The 21079-nt window shown below is 43.5% G+C and overlaps 1 protein-coding gene across 3 annotated transcripts in view; it reads right to left on the bottom strand.

The window, feature by feature from the left end:
- Positions 1-20618, bottom strand: part of LOC107993602 (thrombospondin type-1 domain-containing protein 4) — a 40012-nt gene extending 19394 nt beyond the window's left edge. The window contains exons 1-2 of one of the 3 annotated variants that reach the window (XM_017050107.3): positions 20103-20618; positions 18805-18945 (exon numbers count right to left, since the gene is read on the bottom strand). In XM_017050107.3, the coding sequence (XP_016905596.2) occupies positions 18805-18917 (113 nt within the window). In that variant the 5' untranslated portion in view covers positions 18918-18945; positions 20103-20618. Of the gene's footprint in view, positions 1-18804; positions 18946-19032; positions 19323-20102 lie in introns of those variants that run through there. The other 2 variants (XM_017050109.3, XM_062087293.1) reach the window with 2 other exon arrangements.
- Between the last annotated feature and the right edge of the window lie 461 nt (positions 20619-21079).

The raw sequence follows: 21079 nt of genomic DNA, 5'->3' as shown, positions 1-21079 counted from the left end.
CACAGATATATAATTATACGATGAATCACACGATGAATATATTTTTTAGTATCCGCTGTAATCAGATTATGAATCATTTCTATTTGTTACGTTATAATTATATAATTATACCAAGATTTATAAATAAACGAACGAAATTTTCATGCATAATTAATTAAAAATAAAAATATGTCGCGTTAATCTTATAACCGATAGGAATCGATGGGTTAGAACAAACCAAAAATCTAGAAAAGAATTTACGAAACTGAACAATTAATCCGAATGATGAACTTTAGAACTCGTTTACGTATCGTGCTTTTTTAAGCAGCAGGTACGACAATGTGACATGCCTATAAATACACGCGCCTCTTCGTAGCGTTATTATTAGAAGTGTGGGAGGATGCGAGGAGAGTGGTACGTGAGACGAATAAAGAAAGCCACGACAACACATCGCATTCTCACCTGAGGACGCGTGCACCAATGGACCGACCAGGTGCAATCGCGCTTCACTCGACCTCGAGTCATCAACTTCGCAATCTTAAATATCCTCCGCTTCGTTAACCTATATTCCGTTCTTTTGATTCGCGAATTCGATACCGTGGAACCTACATTTCGATTAATTAACGACAGAAGCAACGAGAGTTCCTTTCGTATAATTCCTCCAGTGTATTACGAAACGAGAACGAATACATTATGTAATCACCTTCTCGAACCAGGTGAGACTCGTGAAACTGTTCCAAATTAAGTCGCGCTACGTTCGTTAAAACTGGAGAACAGTGACGAGTAAACATGGACGACAAATTGGAAACATTTCAATGTGTCGAGGATTAATCTCGAAACGAAAGAATGAAAAAGAGCGAGATTCTCCAAGGAACAGCAACCCAAACCTAACTCAAAGCACGTGTGGTCGAGTATTAAAGAATGCAGTTTCCAAGCTCTTCGGCGTATCTTTTATCCATTTTCGGAACTTTCCTTATTCTGGTTCCACCTGTGCATCTTTATATTCTCGTCTCTCTCTTTCTATCCATCCGTTTAACTCGTTTTCGGTATATTAGGTTTCACGCGAACGCAAGAGCCACACACATATGGCCAGTCGTGCGTGCAGTTAACAAGACACGTAGTATGTAGATGAACCATCTTCATCATAGGTATACCGCACGCAACCAGTTCGTTAATACATAACTCTTCTCTACTTGTTCTCCTTGTTCCATAAACATCGCTTTTCCGCCTATTTTTTGTTCATCGTTCAGAAACATATTTTTCCTCCTATTTACACTCTCTCGAATAAATCGAATGTATGAACGTCGTAATGAACCATGAAATTACTAATGTCTAATGACATTCGTAGAAAAAGTATATACTATCCCTCTTAAATTGAATTCTAATCGATGCTAAGAAAAATCGCATAGTTTTAGAAAGATTTGATCGATTAAGAACGTAAGATTACGATGGATACGATCGATGTCTTTCAACGAGATGCTTTTTAAACCATCAATCATCGTTCGTGATCTAATCCATTTTGTCACGATTATCGTAACACCGTGAAACGTCGTTCCTGCGTTTCCTGTGTCGCCATACCGCTTTTGAAACCTTCGTTCTTTGACTCTTCGAGTTATCCCGTAGAAGAAATATATTCGAAAGAGAGAGAGAGAGAGAGAGAGAAAGAAAGAAAGAGAACGTTGAAAGAAACAGATCTGGCATAAAAGAGAGAAACGGAGGGAAAGATACGAAAGAAAAAGAGGAAGAAGAAAAATGACCGTAAGGGAACGTCTTCGTTCTTTTAAACGATTGTGCGTCAGTTTCCTCGACTGGCAGTGAAATTACATCTCTACAGCGAAATTAAGTCGATGTTTCGTTACACGATTTAATCGTTCTAGCGATTACATTCACATAGAGACCACCGGACACGTCGAAACCTTAATACGTAGCGCACGTACAATAGTTATTAAATGGTTAATGACCGGCAATTAGAAACGTTCGTATATCGTAATAAAACCGGAGTCGGGAAAATTATCTCAATCTTGGCTAGGAAAAATTATAACGAGCTTCCCTACCGACTCCTTTAATTCACCCTGCTACCGAAACGCAAAAAAAAAAGACTCTTTTCCATCTTTTCCCCCCTTTTCCCTTTTTTCTTCTTCTTGCACACGAAACGAAGCCGGTAGCTGAAAGACGGGACGTGCGCGCACGATCCACATCCCGACCTTCTCTCTCGCCTCCGTCAATTGCACACTCGGTGTCCTTCTTCCCTTTTCCTCGTTCTAGCTGGTGTACGCGTACCTAAGGTATAAACGCGTGGTTCGCCCATCGGGTTCTGCCGCCACCGAGTGACGTGAAATTATAATTCCGTAAAATTAACGTTGCATATGTTAATTATTAAGAACCGGTCCTTGGCTCCGGGGCCGTCTTCGAGATCCTCGATTCTACGACCGGCTATATTATAATATACGAGCGTGCGAGTTACGAGACGGGTTCGCCTCCGTGAAACGCGGCCGCTGCCTTTAAGGCCACCACAGGAATCGCCGTTAAAGTCGTGTCGCTCTTATTTCTTCGATCCCCGCCAACCATCGTCCGGGGATCATTTAGCCGAGATCGGCCGCTTTCGGATCGGGCCTCTGATCGCGACATTTCACTGACCTATGGGGAACACTTCGAGAGTTAGGCGCCGCCAGCAAACTCCTACCACCCCTGTCGATAGAAGGTCGTTGGCACCGCGACTTGGCGGAGTGAAATGTTAAACGTCGAAATGCAAAACGTTAAACGTCGTCCATAAAGTTCGCGACTGAACGTAGGGGCAAAATAGAGCAACGTTCACGTTCGAAGAAACGGGTTCGAAGACGGTCGATCTTGGAAAATCTTGGAAGTAATTCAGACTCTGCTTCATTTCTTGTACACGTGTTTGAAAAATCGGCAATTAAAGGAGATCCAGGTTGGAGGAATAACAATTTCGAGATAAGCGTACGGTTCGCTGCGATCGGGGGAGGAATACCGGTTGCGTGCGACGCGGATGAAGAAATTACTTTCGCGTTTCACGTGGATATCCATCGATAGCCGTGGAATCCGGGTTAAGTATCGGTTCGAGGATATTCGAGCGTTCGACGGGCTCTTGAACGACCGGCTCTTAAATCAATTAATTTCCTGTTGGTAGCTCACGATCGACGAGGGGGCGTTAACTAGCCTCTAAACTTCTACTCTCGATAAAAGCAAATTCCGTCCTCCCGTTTAACCGTCGTGCATTCCCTTACCAAGGGTATCGGACATCGAATTCCACTTGCCTCGTGATCTATTTTTGCCGACCCTTCGGGAACCTACCATTCGTGATTCTTATGTACATGTGCATACGTGTGTGCCATTAACGCGTAACGTTCTCCAATTCGCGCAAGTTGGCGCAAAAATAACCAACAGGTAAATGCATCTACGATGTTGCGCGTTCAGGCTCGGCCGGAACGATTACCGATTGCCTTTTCCAGCAGCGCGCTCCAACTCCGCGCAATCTGCGGCAAAACGAACCGATTTTCCGCAGCGAGCGTTTCGAACTCCCGCGTGCACCCTTTCCCGGGTCAAAGTACCTGGCCGCAAATCGCGATCTTTCGATTTAACCGCGAGAGAGAAGTTGTACCAGCTACGAGAGAGTCGTGCTTTTTCCACCGCGGCTATTATTTACACCGCCGGGTATAAACGCCGCCTTTATGCCCGGTATTGCACCGTCTCGAAAAGTCCCCCTTTCAAGCCAGCGCTCCAAGTTTCGAAGAAAAATCGTGATCTAGAGATTTTTAAGAACGATAAACGAAAAGGCGAATTCACCCGGTTCTTGCTTGGTCGAAGCTGGTCGTAAACGAGCGCGGCAAAAAGGTGAGCGCAGATGTAAACGAAGAATAAGAAACACAAGAGGATGGAGAATTTTTTTCGAATGCAACGAGGAAGTGTACGTTTTTCTTTTTTCTTTCTTTCTTTTCTTTTTTCTTTTTTTTTTTCGAAATCGTAGCGACAGTATCGTCTTTTTCATAGACGCTCGATCGTGAAATAGAATTTTCTTTGGAAACTCGAGGGCAACTCGAGTTCTAATTTTATCTACTTCGGGAAGTCTGTTGGTTTGCTCGTTATCGGAAACCTAAACTAATTACTCGTTAACGCTGCCACGAAAGCATGGTCTGACCGATTTCATCGTCCGCTGTCATCGGCCATTAAATCGATTAAATCGAAGGAAGAGGACAACAAAGAGGGCAGGCGCCATTAATGGGAATAGTATTCGATGTATAACCGATCCCATCTGGAATGTCTTTTTTCTCTCCTCGAACAGCTGGAAGTGCCGTAAATAATACGATAAGGAAGTCACCACCTCGGTGGCCCGTTATCTAGTCCCGAGGACAAGTAACAAGTAACCTGGACATAAATTCGCCGCGAATGACCCGACGAGATGGATCATCTCTTCGTAATTTTCTTCTTAAACTAGATCCTTGGCACGAGAGGCGCACTCGAAACAGCTTTTAAACTCGATTTATCGCTTCTGATCCCTGCCTCCCTTCCTTATCGTTCCTTCGCGAATCGAAATCGAATAGTAAACGCGAACCTTTGATACCGGAAGGATTGGAATTGCGAGGAGAATCGTGCACCCACGATCAGACCTTCGACTTCCAACATTTTCGAACAGATTTAATTCCCACGTACGAGTTGGAAGGAACGGGGAAGGAAGTTTTTCTCTCTCGACCTCGAAACACACACACGCACGATAATCGCATCGTACGGGATGCAGCAGCGTATGGAAGTTGTAATACGAATAAACGCTTTAATAGCAATTACGTTTGCATTTGATCCGTGGAAGACGGACACACGCGGGGCAAACGCGAGGCCGTGTCGAGAGGCCACTCGAAAGAGAGAGAGAGAGAGAGACCGTTTGAACGCCGTTTAATGACCGTAAATTTCTACCTTTCGTCTCCGTGGACGGGAATCTCGCCTCCTTGGCCGATACACGCGTCGAGAATGTCACGTACAAAGGCGCCGATCCAAGATAGTGGTGCCGGAAAGGGCAGCCGTGCAGAATGCGCGTTGCCGCTGAGAACCAGACTTGAAAGTGTGAACATTTTAATGTCATACTACCTACAATCTCCGACCGAAACCTGTTAACCTGTTGCTTGCGATAAGCCCGATAATTTTTGGGAAACGAAAACGTCGTAGTAATATCGTTGCGAGAAAAGGGTTTTTTTATCTCAAAAAAAAAAGAAAAAGAAAAAGAAAAAGGAAGAAAAAGAAAGAAAGGAAGAAAGAAACGCCTACAGGAGATGTCCACCTGTGCAAACGTTCTCACCGTTTTGTTTGATTCACTTTTCCTACAAACGAACCCTTTGGAGGGAGAGCAAAAGAGCGCATTTCTTGGTATAGTATATAGTCGTATATAGAAGTGAAAGAGAAGGAAACTTTCCCTCCGAAATTCTACATTCCTATCTGTCGCCTCTTAACTCCTCCCTCTCGGATCATTAAAATTCTCGCCATGATTTTCTGTACGCGTTTAAAATCGTGGAATCGAAGGTCGTCCGATAAGTCGTCCGTCGGTCGATCGTTCGAAAAGAGCGACGATCGTCGAAACAAACCGATTAAGGGACGACGAGAAAGCTCGATTCTTCCTCGGCAGCAGGAAATAATTAGCCACGACCGGATACGATTGTTAATGGGATGGATACCGAGGACAGAGCGGCGTGACTTCCAATCGACTTTTACCTTGGTGTTCGAACCCTTTTGCTATGCCTCGCGTGGCCCTTTGATGCGCTCGCACACAATACACGTAGCCATCGTACAAGACCATTGTTTTGGTCGAACAAGCGCGTTTCGCTCATTTAACGAACGGCGAGCACGTATGTCGGATAGCTCACGTATACCATCGTTGTTGTTTCTGGCTCGAGAACGGCGGAAGCGACGCTATCTCTCGCCCTTTCGTCGATTTCGATCTCTCGACCCTTCGCACTCGTTTTCTGCCACACGCTCGACTCTGCCCGGTCTCGTTCACACAGGTGGAAAAATTTCACCAAAGACAAAAGAGACATACGAATACAATGCCTAGTCCGGAACGGCCATACCAACCATATAAATGATATAGAATTACAGATGCGATTACGGTTGCGCAAAAGCTTTTATCGTATATCGATCGTATACCCTCTTACCGGCCTTTGTTTGCATAGCTTTGAAATAAAACGACATTCGCAAAGCGCGTGCACCCATGTACAGGCAGCACGACACGCATTTCGAGAGATTTGGCAGTCAATTATCGAGTCGGTGGCAAAATTATGTCCAGATTTTCGGATTCTGATCCTAGGATGAACAATTTTCGAACGTATCGTGCATCGTGCATTTATTGTATCATTTGTTTATGATAAATTCACTTTGTAAGGATAGTATTCTCTGGGCCTTTGATGTACACGACAGTATACGATTTTAAAGCTTGATACGCGAGTATTTCTATTCGCAAAAATCGAGATTACGTTTCTATCGACTCAATATTTCTGCCGTTAATGTTTCGGGAAACTATTTCTAACATTTTCTATTCTCCGATTCCCACGCATCGAGTGCACAAAAAAAAGAGGAATTTTTTCCAATTTCGCGCCGTTATTTCGTAGAATCAAATATCCGGTTACGCTCGGCTCGTAAATACTCGATATAATAGCATGGATAGAATAGTAGATGTTCACCCCATATATCTTGATACTACTGTAAAGAAAATATACGCGAAGAAATGGAAAATGGCGCGAGAAAGAGAGAAAAAAGCGAAATTCCCGGTGAAAATAAAGAGATACGCGTAATAACGAATCTAGGAATCGTGCGTGTTCGATATCGATGCCAATGCATCGGCTCCGATCTCTAATGCATCTCTCTCACCGTCTAAATGGGAAAGACCCAGCAACCTGAACCCTCTGATCTACAGCTTATTTCTGCAATTGCACGCGTACGTACACAGTGCCACGAAATAGAAATGGAAATGGAATAGGGGATCTTCTTTCTCAATCGTGGTTACCGCATACCTCTCGAGTATCGATCTTGGAAATGCTATCAGCTCGAATTGTTCGTTCGTTTTTGCGGATTTTCTGCTCGTTAGTTTACGATCGGTGTCGCGAGTTTGCTTGGGTGTGAAGGACTTGCGGTAAGCTGGATGGGGAGAATAACGAATTTCAGGGAAAAATCGCTCCACGGAAACGGATTCTTTCGTTGAAATTTACTCGAGGTCTTTGCGGAATCGAGAACGCTGAATCAGCTGAAAGCTGTAGCTCGGTTTCCATGATCTTCTTACGATTCTTACGCTCGATGAAAAAGTTATCTTCCCTCCAACGAGCGAAAATAGTATTTTCCATGGAAATCCGCCAGATTAATACCAATGTTTCTCGAAATTTCTCTTTGCACGATCCGCGTTCATATGGTGGCTGAAATTTCCAGCGCAATACGCGCAATACGCTCAACGGGGTTAAACAAACATCGGTGAGCTGCGAAGAACGAGTAGGAGGCGGCGCAATTAAAATGAATTCATCGCTGAAAATTTTACAGAGGAATACAACCAATTCTTTTCATGCGTGCCACGCGTTCCATTCTCAACTACGCGCTTTATTAAACTCGCGGTCGGACCATGACCGTCGTAAATCTCGCCATGCTGATGGTGGAAAGGGGAAAACGAGAATGATCAGTTCTAGGATTCTAATCCCGGACTCGACGACGAGTCGACGCAATTAGTCGGAGGAAACGTTTGTCAACGAATATTAGTAAGAACTCGTATGTTTTACGACATAAAAAACCATGACCTCGTTATTTGTCGTTACAATCGTTTGAAAGTCTCGTAAATCGAAAACGAAAACGAAAACTTAAGGTCACCGACCTTATATCCGATACAAAAGCAAAAAAAAAAGAAAAAAAAATGACCCCACGTGTGGTATCGTTCCTCTTCCTCTTAATTTTTATTTTTCTTCGCGTACGAAAGAATAGTCGTAAATATACTCCGCGTTTCTGCACAATCATCATTCTTGATCCTCGAAAATGGATTCTAACTATATAATAATCCGACGTTGATTTTCGATGACTGGCCTCTTCCAAATGCAAGCTTGTTTTTTCTAAGCATTATCGATCCAGGTATAAGTCCTCGTCGAATTAAGATTCAGTGCTTGTTTGTTGGTCACTGATGTCATGGTTTGGATCCCGATGAAGACGCACCAGTGTTGGCAAGTCGTGAGAACAATATTTCTATAAGACGCGGTTTGCACTCGAAAGCCTCGCCTAATTATAGGACGAACATTGCCTCTTTGAATCGTGAAACTGATCTACGAACGAAGAAGAATTCGAAGAAGAAAAATAAAGAGCCGAGTAACATATTTAAGGTAAATCGTCTAATTGCGTTGTACCGAATTATAAAACAAAAATTAAAATATGTTTTTATCTATTTTATGTTTTATCTATCATTTACAAAAAAAAAAGTATATTTCTTTCACACGTCAGTATACTTTCATTCGCATGAAACGTTGTGATTAAAAATCGCATAGCAATTAATCGAATCGATAAAATGGATAAAACAACATTTGAAAAATATATATATATATTTATTTGATTATCATATATTTAATTGGTCGATATTATCCTATTTTCCTCCAATTTTCAAGAGATACAAGAGGCGAGGGAGAGAATGAAAAAAATCAGCGATTATTAATATGCATCGACACGAAGATAAACATTTACCCGCGCTCAAGAACATCCCTGTCGCGACGCGGCACGCACAAACGCCGGCGTCAAAATCGCGCATGCACGCGCGCCCGTATATTTGCACGTAGATCCGCGTGCAAATATGTGCATAGGGTGTGTACGCGAGCCTCGTAATTGTAAGCGAACTTACGTACGTACGTGCGATGTAATCGCGTTAAAACTATGTCTACGGTATAAAAAAGAGATGACGACGCGACGCGTATAAACATGATGGTACGAATCAGCGTCGCGTTAACAGTTGTTTGTTTGCTAATCCTGAAAACGCGGAAACTTGCCTGTCAGCTTCCATCTCTGATTCCCGCGAAATTGCCGCTCTCCCCTCTATTCTCCACGAGTTGACCACGTCGTCGAAAGCTGGCTTAAAGTCGTTTTCTAAGCCTCGAAACGGTTCACGTTCCCCGTTGAAACAGAGAGCCGGTGATTAAAACGCGATGGAACTTCCGGTAAACTCGTGTCCCAATAACGAAAGAACTTCCGAGACGGGAAGTCGGCGAGATACAACGGCGAAAACATTAACAGGCGGGACGCATCTCGATGCTTTCGATGTTCCGCGAGACACCACCACGATTCAAATGGTGAGGAGTATAGCGGTACGTAGTTTCCGGTAAAGTCTATTTTCAGGCAGCAGTAATAACAAGGAATCGATGATGCTTTAACGGTGCATTCCCGCAACGATGTTCATTCGTGATTCTACCCACGAAACTTGATCGTGATGATCGAATAGTTATATATCCGCTTGTGTGCAATTGTATATAAACCGGAAAATTGCGTATTTCTAACAAATTTTCTCCATCGTGAATAGGGTGAATAGGTTTACATTTGATGAATGCTCGATCTCTTTTTTTAATTTTTAAAAATTTCATTCGTTATCTCGTAACTTGAAACGTGATACATAAGCGATGCTTCGTATTGAAGCATCTAAAAAACGATTCCTAATTACACACATTCTTCGAGAATTTTCGTTGATATTTTTGTATTTTGAGTGTATGAATTTACGAGATATCGTTTGGCTGAAAACGAAAGAGTAGAAAAAAGTTGCTTAAATTTGAAATGTAAATCAATCTTATCGATTAATTAATTAATTTCTGATTGAAACGGATCGATTCGGATAGTTTTGCTCGTATTACTTTCACGCCGAAAGTTCCAGCCGAGCAAGTTCAAGTCGATTTCAATTAATATGGCTCGATCGATTGTGTCAGCGGAGCGTGTACCGGCTAATTAACGGTTCTGTTTCTACGTTCCGTATAATAACAGTGGTGCGTATGATGTATAATCATCGCAGCTCGATAATCCCCGGTGCTCTCCGAGCAACGTCGCCCGTGGGAAAACGGCTTTTGATATCTTGTCGATATCACGTATCCCAAGCCATGCAGCACCGCGTAGAAACGGCAGAAATCATAGAGCAAAATGTTTCGATTATTCGAAGCCTGACAATAAATACGAGAAAATAGCGAGTCGATGATTCGCAGCGTATCGATTGAACAATATTCCTATTCGAACGTTTAACACCGCAACTTTGATATCATAATTACGAATCTCTTCTCTAAAATTGGTATAGTATTTTTTTTTGATATAATTATGCTATGAAAGGATTCAAAAGTTTAATGCAAAAATAGTGCACGTAACGTTTCAAAGAAAAAGAAAAAAATGAACGATTAGAGAAAAGATTCGAATGAAATCGTAAGATCTGGAGCTGACAAGCGAAAAGAGAAGATCGAAAGAGAAGTCTAAATTACGGTCGCGAGTATGCACGGCACAAACTCGCCCACGATCTCGTTCGAAAGAATAATTATAGGTTTCTCGTACGCGAATGGGTAAGACATGAGATGGCACCGCTGGCGGTAGCGATGGTTCACGTCAAACCACGCTATCTCGCGCTCACTGAAAAATAAACGAGAAAAGACCGTTTAATGCCGCTTTCGAACCGTACGCCTCCCGGACGAAGGAGTTACGAGACCTCGCGAACGTTCTTATCTGATATATCCAGTATACGTCCCGTGTATGTACGGTATATGCACAGTATCTCGCTGATGACGAACTACTATCCTTTTTTCTACCTAATGTGGAACACGACTGATTGTCTTCACCGATGGATTTATACCCGTTCGTTTCCATAATGCACATTATGTATTCTTGCTATTGGATTAACACGATCTTGCTTTTTTCCCAAAAATCAAACCTAAATTGAGGATCTTGTTAAGACTCTGTTATAAATAAATCTGCCTTCTCTGCCTGTGTTGGAAGATTAATCGTAGATTTAAAAGAAAAAAGCTAGATTATATACGTTGTTTCGGATACAAAGTACTCCTCATGCTATGATTTATCGATGTCGATGCGCATGTTTGTTGTAAATTGCTTAACAATTAGACAAGTTTCAATATATAAACATCGTATTGCGAAATAATGCAAATAATTCCGAGTACATCGTACGCACTGATAATGGCTACTTTCCACCCTGTCGCCGCCATTCTTCAACTCTCATCAATGAAAGCTACGATGAGTCGATATCAACGTATCGCGAATAATAACTAATTACAATGCGTCGTGTCTCGCGATCCTTCGTGGATGCATATTAAACATACACTCACACAAAGGTGATGCGTTATCGCTAACCTCACCATCGAGAAAATTCGTCGCGGCGTTGCGGAAGACTGATAAAAGATCGTGTAGCCTATTTTTTCCAAGATTATCTTCTCGAGACGGTCTAAGATACATATAACACAATAGAGAACGTTGTTCTAGTTGGCGTCGTGCGTGAGTTTTTAAGCGTTAAAAATTTATGTACACCGCTCGAGCTTGTTGCGCGTAGATATAACGCATGCATATTATCGACTCGTTCATTAACACGACTCGACATTAACATCGTTTACTAATCACTAATGGTTCCCAAACTGTGAGTCGTACCCTTTCGATAAATTCGTATTTACTTTTAAAAGATTGATCGAAAGTTCCAATCCCTATCTCGAAAAAGATAAATTTCTCGAATAAAGATCTAAATCACGCACTAGTTGTAATTTGTCTAAACAAAACATATAATATACGATGAAATGGATCTTAAAGGATCGAGAGATATTATCGGAAAGTCAAAAGCAGCGATTTACCATTTTCGAGTGATTGGTTCGCACTCGATGAACGCACAGAAACTAGAACGCGAAGAATAGGCGTTAACGGGTTTACTTAAGCGTGGAATCACGAGCAATCGAGAAACCACTTCTTCGTTTCTAGCCGATTGAAACGGGCGCGCACGGCGGAGTGCTTACGCTCTCTGAGCCAACTTCCCTCCGGTTCGGGACCGATCGCGTACGGCGACGACAGGCCTTCCATCAAACAAACGGTCGTCGATGGGAACGACGACCATACACCGCCGCCATTCCCCTTTTCGTCGCTCGTTATTTATATACGCGATTCGTGCTCGAGCTTCCTCCAGCCCTTAATCACTCGTTTCTCTGCCTTCGGAACCAGGAAACTACGGGTTTATCCTCTTAATTCTTCAACAACGACAGATATACCCTCGAGAGGTCCCGATACCGAGGGATTCCCTCGAGAAAGAGAACGAGAAAGAGAGGAAAACGAAAGCAGGCAACGCGATTGCCGAGGGCCGGTTATCGTACGCAAAGTGGAGGACGAGTATATAGCGGAGGAATGGAACGTGGGGGGAGGGGGTTGACCGCGCGCGGATGATCGTCCGAATGCATCTTTAATTCCACGCACTTATCTCGAAATCAATTTAAATCTTCGCTGTCCGGCTCGGTTCCTATGCGGAGAAGGGAAGAGCTTTGTCCACGCCGACGTGGATCACCCGTCGTTCTTCTCTCCCTTTCTCGTCTCGTGCCGCGTTAGAATAGCATCCGTCCCGCGCGCATAAAGGCCATTGTTGCGGAAAAGGGACCAAATCGACGACGAACGAAGACGGCAACGATCCGTCGTTTCTCGTACGGCTCATTCAGCATGCAGTTGCCGAGGTTATCGCGCTCCACGGACGTTGATAGAATACGTATCGTTGACTCGGGGTTGCGGTGCGGTGTCAGGCGTCCGTGGCTGTCACTGTGTCTCTAAACTGTCAAGGTCCTCGCAGCGGGACTCGATGCGAATCAACGTCACCGACTCTCGTTCCGCCCCCGCGTTCGCCACCCTCCTCGTATCGCCTTCCTCGATATCTGTCGATGCGGAGAGGAGGTCTCTCTCCTCTAGACTCTGCGCTTCTCTCGTTTTCGAATCGTTCGATCGCGCCAAGAGATCGATGGATCTCGACGCAAGTTTACTTTACTTCGTCCTATACCGTGATTGACGCATCTTCGTTTTGCTTTTATCGAGCGATACGACGAGGAAATACGATAATTCCGCTGTATATACAAAAATTGGGAAAAATCTGTTTGCACTCGAGGTTGTGTGAAGGTCGTAACGCTGTTTGCGTTGCGATAAATTACAACGTTATTTGTAACACGTGCCAGAGCGTCAAAGATATTTTAAGTAACGGCATTAGAGACGCCCCACCCTCTATAAACGTCACGGATCACTGTTTCTTAATAGAGACTTACGATTAACCCGATTTATATTGCTGTCATTATCCTCGTGTTTTTCTTTTTTTTCCTATTTTTAAGAAGAGAGCCGGATTTAATCGATCACGCAATGTCGCGAATAAAAAACATTCTACTACTCTTCGTCCGACGATTGAATGAATTGACCTATTCTAAAAATCCAACAGTTTGACGAACGATTCGTCAACGAGTGATGCAAACATTTCTCGAAATACGTATTTCTTTTTAAAGGAATCTCGAATGTCAGTGGCGATCGCGAATCGAGAATGGACGAGGCGCCCTTATCTCCGCGTTTTCTTTTCAACTATGTATGCGCACAAGATAAATCGAAAAGTGTTGCTCCTTTCAAGAAAAGGTTTCTTCTTCGGCATTCAAGAATGGAGGCACGCGCGATAGGTAGGATAAAAGCAACGCGGGCCAATTTGTCACGTGTTTGAAAAAAATAAATTTGACGCATAAATCGAACATTTATAGCGTAGATGTTGTTGTCGGTGGCAAATAATCGGAATCGTATTTTCATCTCGATTCTAGGCATTCGTCGCATACGCGAATCGACAAAAGTATCGTCGTTAGAGTAAATCGATGTAAACAGGAGTCAATGACTCGCAGCTACTCGCACAATCCGCTACCACAGTTAAGCATAACGCAGTTGTTAGTGGCAGAAAAGCAGAAACCGCTCGCGTGAATCGACGATCGCCGTTTCTAAGATTAATTTCGAACAGGTCTTTTCATTCCTTCAAGTTATAAAATTCCAAGTTATAAAATTCACGCATAAGAGAAGTAGTGAAAGGTTTTGGAAATGGAACCGAAGTCTTTATAAAGAAATTTCTTTAAACAATGGCGCGCGTAAGGCTATTATATAAGCTGGGAAACCGTATAGATTCGATTTTTCACGAATCGTCAAAGAAAAGTGGGTAACGGTTGAAATTGTTTGCCAACCGCTTCATAACTGCCGTGTAATCTATTGTTTGATGATTTTACGATCTTGGTGGTTTTACGGCTCGTATGCTCGCTTATAGACGTTGTCGGTTTGCCTCGTTCTTCGATTTCATTTTCATTTCGCGCCATCACACCTCTGACCGCTCGTAAAGACCGACAGCGTACCATGATCGAAGAAATTCGAACAATGAAATTAAAGCACGATCCAATTGAGACTTTTCATAGTGAGACTAATCACACTTTACGATCGTCACCATTGCAAAAACCACTTTAACAACATAATCGTTATTCTTAACGTTTCCGGAAGTTACGCATAAACGTTCATTATGGACACACGTGTTCCATAACGGTTTTCTTCGCCCTGTCGAGTCTATCTATCCCCGACATTTCCTTAACGGAAGCTTTAAAATTTTTTACTTATATATATATATAAGAATTATCGGCTCGGTAAAAATCTTTTCCCGTACCATCCGAAATAAAGCGAGCGTCTCTTATCGAGAAGAAAGTTATAGTTAAGGTAAGATGACCTCTTCCCATCGATCGGTCCATCCGTTTCGATCGATACCGGACCTCGCTCGAAAACGAGTACGGCGACCCTTTTAATAAGATCCGGATAACGACATGGAAATTGACTTAACTTGAAAACTCGATAATCAATTGCTAAGTGGTATCACGGTGACAATTAGTCCTCGATGTTTTTTATCGAAGTTGCTACGCGGATAGCACGAAATGCTCGAAGAAACGAAGTCCAGAAGAAAGAAAAGAAAAAAAAGAAAAAGAAAAGAAACACGTGGAATTGGATTATATATTCGATAAACGACAATAAGCAATTGAATTCGATAAAAAAAAACGGCAGAATGGGATCGGAGATACATTGAACGAGACGACGACTGGTGCATTCAGAGCGTCGCGTGACGCGCGCAAATCAGCGGAAACGCGGCGAACATGTGCGTACATAATGAGCTTAATTGTAAGCCTCCGTGAAAAAGAAAAGTCTCCGGACGAGAATTACGAGGTGGTCGAAGGCGCCACACGCTCGGAGCGCGGACTTACGGCCCTTAGAGCTCTCCCATCCGACTTATGAATAGTACTCGTTGTACGTGAGTGGATCGCGTTTATTGCTGCCTTCCACGGCAATTCTATCTTCGGTACCGAGATGGGATCGCTTCGTTGCGAACCTCTCGATATATACTCGAAATAAATCGATCGGGACACGCGCGTACACAGGCGCGAGCGGCCGTCACGCCCGGCCTGAAACAGCTGATCCGTAATTAAACGATATATAACCTCGCTCTCAAAGATGCGTTTCATTGCCCCTGAATGACCAAATGAAATTCCATCTACGTTCCTATTTCGCCTTCGATTCGTCCCGCTTTCTTTTCTTTCGCTTTCGACGCCGTTCGACAACCTCTGCAGCGTCAGAGACCAATAAAACTCCAATCATGAACGCTCGCTGACGTTAATTAACAAGCGACGACTACCGCGTAATCATCGATCCGTTCAACCGTACATTGATGACGGCTCGATACGTCCTTAGATTTCTTCGAGGCATTCGATAAGGGAGATCCACTGAAACATACCAGGCAACAGCGCGTATCGCCACGAATTTCGAACGGAAACGCATTGGCTGGCAAATGATCGATCATCCTACGTCATCGAGAACGAAGCAACGAACAACCGGTCGGTCGGTTGGTTGGACACCGATTAACAGTACTCTGTAAGTAAATACTTGAAGCAACGGCGAGGCAGGGACGTAGGGGGCGCGTACGTTCGTGTATACGTTGCTGGAAGGGACAGAGGAATAAGAGAACAGGAAGGAAGAGGGCAGGGCCACGTAACGCGTAGAAATGCATTTTTCCCGACAGCCTACGGCATCATCGTAACGTTGTCGCGGTGAAGATCAAAGTGGGAGGTAGGTAGATCGCGGGCTGAACGCCAACTGCCCTTCATATTCTTAACACACTCGCCGACTAATGCATTTTTATTTGTTTGTCCATTCATTCCACAGTTTCTTGGCGCGCGATCCCCTATTTTTCCGACCAAGATGCCTGCTCCCCAACCTTCGTCACGTAAATAATCGATATTCCAGTCGACTTCGCGGTTCGCACCTCGGAGATCGGTTGATGGCCTTTCTGGTTCGCTTAATGGGCTCGTGTCCAGATATAAAAAGCTCCATGGCTGCAAGTTTTATGCGCCCATAGGGATCGTATAATGACACACATTCGCGAACTCTCGCGAATATTATGCGCTAAACGTAAATTCCAAGGATTCACGATCGTTAAGTTAGATTCCGAAGAAAGAAGTTTCATAACAGGGGAGAAGGAAATTAACGAACAATTGGTGAGGGGGACGAATTTTACCACGAATCTTTATACCACGGCGATATTATAAACATTTCTCCATTATTCGATCGTAAATTATCGAGATATTTAACGAAGAACAATTTGTCGAGTTCGAAACGTAGTAATTCAAAAGAAAGTGTTCTCGACTGTCAAGTGACAGAGTTGAGGGGAAAAAAGCAGGTGGTCGTCGTCGATGTCTGCGAAAATCGTCAGGATCGAAGTGGACGATTCGGAGAGGGGAGTGAAAAAAAAAAAAGGAAAAAAAAAAAGAAAGACGAGCATAATTATCGACGAGTAGGACGTCGCGACGAAAAGTTTTCAAGGCGAGCAAAAACTTTCTCGACCGACAAGTCGGACGAGTCGTATTTTTCAGTCACCGCGTATTATCACAGACAGATGCATACACACGCGAGACCCTGGCAAACTCGACTACATACCATACGTAATGTATACCGCATGTGACGCGCGGAAGGGACGCGTATAATCGCACGCGTACGTCTAGACTCGATATAATTACCCTACACGTTACAGATTGCTTATTGTCCGCATCGCTGCTTCTTCCTTCTCGCTTTTTTTCCATCCTCCTTGGCCCTTTTTCGGGACCAATCCACCCCACGACCCAGGGGATTAGTGTCACAGAGAGTGATACATGAGTTACTTTCACGCTTTTCAGTGATGACTACGCGCGCTGCCAGACGTCGGTCGGTGCTTTGAGAATCTACATCTGGGAATTCCGTGCCACGGTCGCTCAGAAATCGCGTTATTCGAGTTAATACGTCCGCTTAATCATCAACACACGTGAAATATTTTAATACAATTGAACGAATACGAGCAACTACCGTACTAACCATAACGTTATAAGAGTGATTAAGAAAGATAAAAAATAAAATATTAAAAATCATATTGAGAATAATCAATGGAAAAGATCGGAAAGTAAAACAGACGGATAAAAATAAAGATCCCCGAAATTAACCGTACAACAAAGTTACGATAAAGTAAAAGTTTTCCAACACAGGCGGAAAATTCAATCACTTGTCATGGCCGATCAGTAATCGAAACCGGTAATTATGCGCGGACATTGGCATGCATGCCGTACAAAGAAGACTGCGCGGATAACAAGGGACCCTCTGCCCGAAGCATCGAAAGTAACGAGGGTAACGATTGATGTCCGTTCATTCGGTACGATGTATATTGAGAATTATTACGAGGTGTCTGTATTAAAATAAACTGACGATATATACCTACGGTATGGTACGACTTATCGAGAAGGCGATCGTGTTTCGACTGTTCTCCGTTTTTTTGCTTTTTAATTCCACATATTTTTTTTTTCTTTCTTTTTTTTTCTTTCTCATTTTCCTTCAGTAAACCGCAATAAACGCTCGCGGTCACGAGATTCTCGATACGAATCGCGTACAAATTTCGCGTCGCGTTCGATGCTATTTGCTCGCGCGCTCGTTCGAGTATCGCGTTCCAGGTTAAACGGTTTAACCGATCTCTCGATTATTAAAGAAGCCCTCGAGAAAAGCCCTTGCACCAATACTCTTTATATATTTTCCTCCTTTGATATCGTCGATCGTGAACGCCGTTCGTATTTTCTCTCTCCTATTAGTCGAGACAACACCAGAGATTGAGAAATAAATATTAATCAAGATCGGTTGTGAAACGGAAATACGAAGCTTGGATATGGGGCATAAATATTATACTCGGATGACAGTTTTTAAAATATATGTATAGAAAAGGCTGATAACCGGAATCGTTTAGCTGTCGCAACGATCCATTTCTAATCGCGACATCGAGCACTTCGATTACGTATTTCATCGGGTCACAATAATGCTCCGTGTCCCCGGTACGAGAGTGAAATTCTCCGACTCGGCTTCGATCCGGAATATTTTACGGTTTCACGTTTCCAAGGCGATATCGCGTAAAATTTTTAAACAAAACGAAGGCCCTCGATACCGCCCCAAGCATTTGCACGTTTCGACGAGCGGTCATTTGCAGTTGCCCGTTAAATAACATTACACGCGAGCCAGAAACTGTTCTTTAAACAGTGGATATATATTTTTCACGAGCGACGATTGACGATCGTTGATCGGTGAGAAAATCTAAGCTAATATTTCAGAAATCTAATACGTCAACAACTTGTCGAAACACATTCTCACGTATCTCCCGACGCACGATCGAGAATTCGAGGCGCTTCGCTTCAACCCGCGTGTTTGTATTGGAATGTAAATAACGATTGAAATTTTTGTACAAAAATACCGCCACGTTTTCACACTTACCCGAAATTCTTGACAGCGATGTTGGCGCGTCGTGGCGCGCATCTTTGGCGCCGCGGAACTTCTGCGGGACACCGCGGCGACCGATCATTTCTCGATTTTCGTGAACGATCCATGAAGATTTGCTCCGAGGCTCAGGCCATCCTGCGCATGAGAAACGTCGCGAATACGTTAAAGGCAAACCTCATTACCGGCTGAATGATATGGAGCGTAAGAAAAACGCCACGCAACAAATCACCGTGTGTACCCCGCGTGGAAACTCGAGGGACGCCTTTAGACCGACCGGTTAAGCTTGATCGCCGTAAGTCCTAGGACTCCTCGATCTTTTACCTTCTCTCTCATTGTGTAATGAACTCTTGCCGCGCGGTCGATAAAGCGTTCGATAATTCTACATAACACCCGTCTTTTCTTTACTTCCAGCTCTCGATGCCCACGTCGAGGAACGATCGATGAAAACGATCGTAGAATCGCGAATGATCGCGCGATCGTTCAACACGAGATCCGCATAGTCGATGACTTTCCTTGTTTTATGGAAAAAAAAAATATTATTTCGTATCGGTGAAAACGTTTACAAAAAGAACGATGAATTATGTATGTGGAGTAACGCGTCGCGAAGTTAGAAAAGAAATAGGCTGATATATTTTCTAACTGTGTACATTCGTTTTCATGCGAAAAAACGACCGAGAGATCGTTCGAAGTTATTCAAAAAGTGAATTAAAAAAAAAAAAAAAAAGAAAAAATCGAATTACGAGAATACGAAGATAAAAGTCGCGGAAAGGTAATTTACAAGACGATATATCGAGTCACTAGTTGGCGAACGGTTGTATAAGGAAGCATCTTTATTCACGATTTCTTGTGTACGATAGTAGATGTACGCGTTTCGCTGTATGAACAGCTGTGAAAAATGCGCCTCGTCTCGCGTTCTTGCTCGGCAATTGAAACGCGGTAATTCTACGATGAACGACTAAAAAAATTAATATCGTAAATACATGGTAAATTCATCGACGCGTTCGTTTTTCGACCAAGTAATTTTTTGTTCTCGTCATTTTCTTATCAAAAACTTTCGTACGTTAATCTCACGATTTCTGGCAGGAGAATAAAATATTTTTTTTCGAAACTTCGTCGTAAATATAGTTTCGAGGTATCGAAAAACAACTTCATTCACGATAATGGTCAATTCCGCGATTTTATGTCATAATAATTGACACGAAATACGTTCAAGTTTCCACACGATCAAGTTTTCCATAAACAACCACGAGAGAATTAAAAAAAGGGAAAATTGAACAAACACTTCGACATACCGTCGTGCACTTCATCTAATCCCATTCAGTAGGAGTAGCAGGTGAACTCGCGGGCTCACTACACGTGGCACACATTTCCCAAGAAACACGAGCCGCCCGCGGGTAAAAGAAAACAAAAAGGAAAGAGAAAAAACCTCGATCGCGATCGATACTCGCTCTCTTTCTCTCTCTCTTTTTTCTTTTCCTCTCTCTACACCCGATAAAAACCAAATATCGAGAGAATTAAATGGAACGACACGCGTGGACCGATTCCCGCGTTCACGATCGATCGATTCGTCCGTGAAACCAATTTCCTTGGAAACCGCACACTAACTAACCTCGACACGAATGCACCGCACGACGCGTTTCCTCCGTTCGTGGAAAATCGTGGAGAAAAAACGTGAGGAGAGAGAATCGGTGTTGGCGCGCGTGATCATCCAGCGCGGAAACTCCGAGGAGGAAAGCCGAGAGCGGACTCACGTTTGCGCGCTCACGGGTTGGCGCAGCCGCGACAGGAATGATAGTGGCGAAAGTGGGAGACCCTCCGGGAAATATATAGGTCCGTAGGGTGGTGGTGGATCCGAGGAGGAAGGAGGCGGAGGTCCGTCGACGCATCCCTCGGCGCCTGTGTGCACGCATACGCGCCACCACGCACGTGTTCACGCACGATGCAAAGGCCCGTCACATGCACCAGCCGGTACACGGAGAGCCGCATCCCCGAGAAACGGATCGAAAAAGAAGAAGAGTCCCCTGTGTCACGGGTGCTCTCCTTTTTCGGGACACTTTTAGTCGCGTAAGAATATCGACCAGGACCTTGAAGCAGATATTTTTGATAGTTTGTGAAACATTATCCGTTATGTATCCAAAAGAAATTTCAACCTCGGTCGTGTTTTGAGAATTGGGTACCTCGAATAAAATTCCCTTTTCGACAATATTTGGAATATTGATAAATGATCAGATGCAAAAGATAAAAATTTCCGATTGTTTTTTTGGAATAA

Source organism: Apis cerana, linkage group LG1 (genome assembly GCF_029169275.1).
Source record: "Apis cerana isolate GH-2021 linkage group LG1, AcerK_1.0, whole genome shotgun sequence".
Taxonomy (NCBI): Eukaryota; Metazoa; Arthropoda; class Insecta; order Hymenoptera; family Apidae; genus Apis; species Apis cerana.
Note: the sequence above shows the minus strand (reverse complement) of the source record. Positions and strands in the feature narration are given on the sequence as shown.